The sequence below is a fragment of the Lolium rigidum genome, chromosome 5, assembly GCF_022539505.1.
Source record: "Lolium rigidum isolate FL_2022 chromosome 5, APGP_CSIRO_Lrig_0.1, whole genome shotgun sequence".
NCBI lineage: Eukaryota > Viridiplantae > Streptophyta > Magnoliopsida > Poales > Poaceae > Lolium > Lolium rigidum.
In genome coordinates, this window is record NC_061512.1 from 26,596,512 (window position 1) to 26,603,692 (window position 7,181).

At 46.6% G+C, this 7,181-nt stretch overlaps 1 protein-coding gene across 1 annotated transcript; it reads right to left on the reverse strand.

Annotated features, from left to right (window-relative positions):
• Window positions 1–386: 386 nt before the first annotated feature.
• Window positions 387–4,515, reverse strand: LOC124655771 (kinesin-like protein KIN-12F). The gene is made up of 14 exons (XM_047194617.1): window positions 4,468–4,515; window positions 3,973–4,128; window positions 3,811–3,894; window positions 3,610–3,729; window positions 3,382–3,495; window positions 3,186–3,278; window positions 2,932–3,092; window positions 2,777–2,851; window positions 2,580–2,667; window positions 2,429–2,487; window positions 2,272–2,335; window positions 2,125–2,190; window positions 1,268–2,047; window positions 387–1,181 (listed from the first exon to the last, which is right to left on the reverse strand). The coding sequence occupies exons 1-14, from the start codon at window positions 4,483–4,485 to the stop codon at window positions 387–389; spliced, it is 2,673 nt and encodes an 890-aa protein (XP_047050573.1). The 5' UTR covers window positions 4,486–4,515.
• Between the last annotated feature and the right edge of the window lie 2,666 nt (window positions 4,516–7,181).

Below are 7,181 nucleotides of genomic sequence, written 5' to 3' on the forward strand. Positions count from 1 at the left end.
AACATTAGTCACTTGCTGACTCCTGTTTGGACACGAGATCAAAATTTATGTCTCCAGAACAGAACATAATCCAAGATCGTTCTTTAATTTTTTTTTGGATCAGTAACTAGCCAAACAACAATTTATATTCATACATATTCAGCTACCCTTAACCAGAGAACGTCCACATAGCCAAGTCTAGAGGTTGATGAGGTTCTAGGTTTGAAATCCCACTCTCCTCCTTAGAAGTGAACAAATAAGTAGTCCTCCCTTTGTCAACTTCTTTTACATATTGTAATAACAGGGTAGTGCTGCTAACTTCAGTAGAAATAATCAAGAGAAAACATGGTTAGTTTCGACATGCTTAATGTGAGATACTTTGATCATCTGAGCAAGCATATTTAGTCTCATTTCGGGAGACTACACATGAGAGAGGTGGCAGCTTTTGCTCTTTTTACTGTTGCCCTAATTTTGTCCTTGTTTCGCTTCAGGCTCTCCCGATCAGTCCTTATATTGCTGCTCTCTTCAAGTAAATCATCGATTATAGCACTGCCAAGCTCCTGATCAACTTTCCACAAAGTTGATTCGGTCTTCAGTCCTTCAACAACTTCTGTACACATAAGCATTTGTTCCTGCACTTCAGCTTTGTGTTGCTTGAGTTCTGAAGCCAAAACAATAGTCTCAATATCATTTGCGATTGTGTTGATCACAACTGACTCGTGGTGGTAGTTTGCAAGCAGATTGCACAACTGAAATTGGCTGCACCCTTCCATATCATTTACAGGTATAGCATTATTCACTTGAAGCAGACTCAGATCTTCAAGCATTCTGTCCTTCAACATTTCATTGAGAAGCAAAGCTTCGTCCAACTGGTGGTGCAGATCTTCGTTTTCTTTTGATTCAGCTGCCAAAGCACCCCTGTTGGTAGCGAAAATCTCGTCAATCAAAATAGACTGTTCACTGTGCATGGAGTTTGACCCTGACAACATTGCCTCTTCTTGTCTATGCAGATGCATAATGTTCTTTCCAAGTTCAGTTCCTTGTTTGTTCTTTGCAACAGAAACTGCATTAGGTTGACTAACTTTCCTTGCCAACTGCTCCTCTAGAGCACATACAGTACTTTGGAGATCATCAACTGATCTCTCCAACACCTTGACTTCTTTGACCTTCTCTTCGGCACATGTCTTCATTTCATCTGCTATCTATAGAGGTACAACAGAAGGGTTATACAAGAAAATTATCACAAGCGGTACTAAGTGAGAGAAAAATAAAGTAGGTAGCTGAGCACCTGCCAAGCCTCTGTAGCAATTGCTTCACGTTCTTCTGCCAATGCCTGAGCCCTCCCCAGCTTATCTCTCAAGATAAGCGCCTGAGAGTCACAGCATTGTTTCTCATCCGAAAGCTTGGAGAAGTCATTTTGCAACTTTTGAAGGAAGCTGTTCCTTTCATCAAGTAAAATTTTCAGCTCAGTTAACTTTTCTTCCATTTTTTCAGTGGCATTACTTTCACGGGTTAACTCCTCTTCCATAAAGTAACTGCGACGTTCAATACAGTTGAGCTGAGATCTCAACTCATTGTTCTCCAGAGAAACTGCACCTAGTTCACTAGCTGCATTTGCTAGCTGCTTCTCCAGCACAGAAATTTTTTCGTTATGATTCATGTTGGTAATATCAATCTCTTCAGTCAAAACGGACAGTTTATTATACATGGAATCTGCCCGTGCCAACATTTCTTCTTCTTGTGCTTGCAAACGCAGAATTTTATTTCCAAACGAATCCAATTTTGAGCTCAGTTCAGTTGCTTCTTGTTCTTTCTTCGCAATAAGACCAAAATTATTGTTGATGTCGACTAGCAACTTCCCTTTGAGAACACTACACATTTCCAGTCTAGCTTCATAGCACTTCTCTTTGTCAATCATTTCTGACTGCAACTGAAGGACCTGAGAACTTAAATCTTCAATGGTTTCTTGACTCTTGAGATGGCATTCTCTCGCATTTTCTTTTTCTTGCAGAAGCTTGGCTATTTGAGACTGCAACATCTGCAATTCGTTGTCAGCAGACCCCCTCTCCTGCAAAAATGACTTTCTTTCAGTTTAGGATGGTGTTATATATAACAAAAATAGGACTAAAATTTTGCAAACAACACCTTTAGGATATATATCTGATTTTGCAAAGTCTGAACGTCTCCTAAAGAGTCTTCATTCACAAGAGCCTTCAAATTCAAACAGAAAATAATTGTCAAGTGGCTGGTATTTTGGGGGTTGCTGACAAGACATAAGAGACAAATACATACATTGTTTTGAATGCGCCTTGCACGTTGAGCAAACTTGAGGGTACTGAGTGTTTCCTTACTTGAACTACATAAATACATAGAAAGTTGTATGAGCATACGAAGCAAGGTCTCATGCTTTCTTCAGTTCAGATCAAATGCAAGTCAAACAGTTCATTACCACAATGAAGGGCTAACATTTGCGATAATCAACGTCTTCGAGTTTCCACCAAGTGAATCCTATATGTAAAAGGAGGACTATAATAAACAATTATCAAGAGAAAACAGTAACAGAGAACACAGTAGCAGGGTATTATTATCTTGGTTGTTACCTGGAGAAGGAACGTCAATTTTGAATCCCTATAAGGAATGTGCCATTTCTTCCCAGATGTGCGATCAACTAAATTAGTTATCACAAGGCTGAAATTCACAATCCAGGAAAGTAGGCATGGCTGAATAGCGGCACACTCAAATATTTTTTTCCAATTTAAAATAGTTTTAACTATGATTTTCAGTGTTAGTCATGAACCTGAGTGTTAACAATGATTTGTTAATATTGGAAGCTTCCTTAAGCCGCTCACCTTCAGCACCAGATGCCGTTTGCCTGTTTTAAGTGCATCTATCAAAGAATCGGGGCTCCACTAGGTACAATAAGTTGCGAGACAAGTCAGTTTATTGACCTACCTTTCGGACCCAGCAAGATCAACTAGATTCAGTCTTGCAAACCGTGAGTTACAAATGGAATCCTTCTCCCACCTACTCTCGATAGTGCATGTGAATACAGTGTGCGAGCGGCTACTCGCAGAATTCATGTTTGTCGCAGACACTTTCCTATTAACAGAACTCTGCGCAAGGTTTCAGGCATATGCATTTAATTATATTAAGTTCACAGTCGTCATAGCATATTTGCAAGAAAAGACACAAGAACAATGTATTACCTGCGTCAAAAGTGTCATGATGTCACCGACACTGGTAACTTCACGTTCGGTCAAATTTTCAACATAGGCTCCAACGTTCGTATCTTCTCGGAGCTACACATGCATTAGCTTGATGCTTAGTACAAGTAATTAAATAATAGCATTGCACTAGCAAGTCATATTCATATTCGTTTGAAGCAACAACATGAAAGCATACCAGAAGATTTGTGGATGAAGGGTCAACAAGATCTGTAATTTGTTCATTGTAAATCTCCAGGAAAGAACACTTGCAGTTGTACTTGAGCTTCTCATCCCTCCTGCTTTCTTCTTCCTGAAATTTTGGGATGCACGCATAAGAAATTTGAAATCCATAGCATTATAAGACACTTCACCATGTAGTGAGCAACAACTATCTGTTATCTACTGAGATGGAAAAAAAATATACCTCTCTGATTCTTGCAATTAATAACTCAAAAATGCGTGGTATCATGCCACATTCTGGACCAGGATTCACTCCCAACTCAGTGATTTCACCAAGCATTGTGTGTGTCTTTCCACTTCCAGTCTGCAAACGATTAAAAGTTGAAGCATACGGATACAGTTCTACATGATAAGTACAACAAAAACAAAGGTCATAAGGATATACCTGCCCATAAGAAAATACGCAGCTGTTGTATCCAGCCATACAGTTCTCGACCATTGGTAAACCAGCAACTCGGAAAAGCACTTCCTGCGAATGCAAATTCAAGATTGGATCACAATCCAAGATTTAGCATCAGAGTATGAATCAAATTCTTCTGAAGCAGACCTGATTCACTGATTCACAAGCAACATGGTCGAACTTAAAACATAATTCTGGGTGTCCGGTCCATGTGATGCTCTGAGCACTTTCTTGTCTCAAGCAGCGATTATAACCACAAAGGTTTTTCTCAGTGTTATTCAAAGGGCGGACACGGATAACAACCTGGAGAAGAAAACACAAATGTAAGGAATAGCAAAGTTGACTCTCCAACAGGTGTACTGGTCCGAATTTAGTACACATCCACACTTGCCTGTTATAAACGCAAACTGAAAGGGAAAAAAAAGTTCAGCAAACTCATCTCTTGGACAGCTTGGTAATAAATAAATGGAGGACTTTTTGAGTTATACTACTAGATATCATTACTGAATTACGATGCATTTCCAAGATACAGGTAAGTGGTTATAAATGAGCAAACAATGTGAACTAAGAGCTTGCTGTCATAATTCCCAACCAACCAATAATAGCACAAGGCAGCAGCAAAAATCAGCAGCAGGTGCATACCTGCACGTTGTTCTCCATCCAGAAGGAGGGGTCCTCATGGAGCTCAAAATGCGGCACCTCCTCGGTATTCACCGCCGTAGCGTGCAGCGCCCTCGGCGCCAACTTCAGTCCACCGCTGGCCCTACCCGGCTTCAACGTGCTCTTGGCCGGCTTCCGCTGGACGGACCCACCTCCAGCGGTCTTAGCGCGATGCACACTGTGAGCAGCAATCACACTGCGGGGTGTTGCTGCGCTCACCCGTGACGGTGTCTCCTCGCCACGGGGCGGGGGCCGCCGAACCCGACTCAAGGATGGGGATTTCAACGGCGTTTCCACCGGCAACTTGAGCTTCCTCTTAAACTGTGTCACTGGCGTCCGGATATCAAGGAGACGATGCCGGGTGGACGCGGCGCCGGAGCCCTTGGCGGCCACATGGGCGAGCACGGTGTCCGGAGCATTGCCGTTGCCGCCGGCTCCCGACTCGGAAGCCCTCCCAAGAGTATGCCACAGAGATCCGCCGAGACGACCCACCATGTTGCAGAAACACCAGCAGCTGAATGCAGGAAAAAAATAACAGATCAGACAGAGAATGTACCTCCAAAATCAGGATACAGTATGCATCACCAAAGCGAAAGATACACATTTCTTTTCGCAAAAAAAAAAAAAAAAAGATACACATTTCTGAACCTGCATCACGTCACCCCTCGCACGTCTAAACATAGACTCCGCCCAGAACCAATCAGAGATGCGTACATCATCATCGCAGCTAACCCTAGTTCCGCACCCAAATCGCATGATCTTTTTTTTTTCTACTAGTAGAGAAAATAGAAAGAAAAAAAAAAAATCTGAAATGCCCCCAATCCACCTAATTCCGCCCGCCTCGCGGATCCGATGAGCTAGCATCAGCAAATGCCCCAATCCACACGCGCGCCGTTCATCGGAACCCAACAAATGCGAGAAACCAGGGAGAGGAAAAGGAATGGGACTAGGAGGTTTACCGTCGGAGATCGAGGCTGGGCGATTCCCGGCGGTGGCGGGCGGGCGGCGAGGCGAGGCGGTGCTCTGCTCTGCTCGCCGGCCTCCCGAAATCCTCTAGTCTCTTCTTCTTCTCTCTGTCATAAAGTGGGCGGCACACGATGAGGCGGCTTCAAATTTAAAGCCACTTCTTTTGGCTTGTCCTGTAGCGGGAGAAACCAAGTCCAAAGTCAGTCGGAGCAATTACCCCAGCCGGAAGCAGAGAGACAAGCCGCGTCGCCGCCGCCAGCGACGCCTGCACCGCCGCCTCTCGCCGCCGCCGGGCGGCCCCGCTGCCGGCGCGACCGCTCCTGCAAGCATACCCCGCCCGCGCCGCAGCATCCCCGCGCGCCGCATTCCGCGCCGCCGCAGCCGCCGGTGGACCAACCCGACGCCAGCGGCGCGAAGCTGGCTCTCCTCCCGGCGGGATTCGCGCTCCTGCTGGCCGCCCTTGCTAGGTTTGCCGCACCCCCCTTGTCTCCCTCCTCGCTGTTGATTTAATTTGTGCAGGAAGCAAAACCCTAACTTGAGCTCCTAAATCACGTATCCTGCTATCTATGGCTTGTTTGTGTTCAGGTGAGGGACAGACCAAGGAGCAGTTGTCTCAGCTTTGAAACACAGAGAGAGTTTGCTTTGGCTCCCGGGAAGTGGCAGTGGCGGCAGCGGGTTCAGGGTTTAGGACTAACACCAGAAAACGCAAGGAGCTCTGCAATTGTTTAATCAGGCAATCACAGCTGCATTCTGTCTACCGAGACAGTGGGGTTTAGGATTACCAGAAAGGCAAGATTGATTCAGTGTGACTGACTACCTGTTGTCTTCTGAGCATGAACCCAACCAACAGGGCAAGATTTGTGTGATCAGCTTCTCTCGTGTGGACACTCACAGCAGGATGTTCAGCGTGTCTGACTTGAGAAGCTGGGCGTCTAAGGCTCTCTTCTCGGTAACCTCTGAGGACATGGATGCCAGACCAGCTACAGCTGAGGCTGCTTCGCCGACCAGTGCAGCTCCTTGGTCAGTCTCTCGCCCGCGCGCTGCTGCCCCAAGTGCAGCTCCTCGCTCAGCCACCAGGTCTGGCTACCGGCCGCGTGCTGCTCACCCAAGTGCAGCTCCCTTTTCACCAACTGGGTCTCGCTCTCGCCAGCGTGCTACCGTCCCAAGCGCAGCTCTGTTTTCACCAACCGGGCCTCGCTCTCGCCTGCGCTTTACTGTCCCAAGTGCAGCTCCCTTTTCAGCCTCCCGCTCTCGCTCTCGCCTCCGCCCTGATCTCCATGCCGACGTGGACTACTCGAAGCACGATGCCAACATGATGAAGAAGCTCAGGCTTGTCCCGGAGGAGGAGTGGTTCCCGCGGCAGAGGCAGGAGCGTCGCTTGACGGGCGGCAAGTTCTGGACGGTTATGCAGAAGGACCTGTACCTTGCCCTCAAGAAGAAGCTCAGCGAGATGGCGTGGATCGACTGGGCGTTGGTTGGCCCGGATGTCCGTGGCTACTTCGCCGCTACCCCGGGGCTCGACGGCCTGTTGGAGAGACGTGATCTTAGGTGGGCTGATTCGCACATTTGGCAGTTCTATGCCACGCTGTGGGTTCAACCGGACAGGTCGAGGATCACCTTCATGCTTGGCAACGAGCGGCGTGAGCTGTCCAGAGATGACTTCGCAAAGTATCTTGGCCTGGCTCAAGTTGGTGCCCGAGTGCACAGCTTGGCCTGCCCCAACCCCAATG

Coding starts and splice junctions, on each gene's coding strand:
- LOC124655771 (XM_047194617.1), bottom strand. Junction 3,730..3,810: donor GCGTATTTTCTTATGGGCAG/GTATATCCTTAT, acceptor AATCGTTTGCAG/ACTGGAAGTGGAAAGACACA. Junction 2,488..2,579: donor AATTGACGTTCCTTCTCCAG/GTAACAACCAAG, acceptor TTTTACATATAG/GATTCACTTGGTGGAAACTC.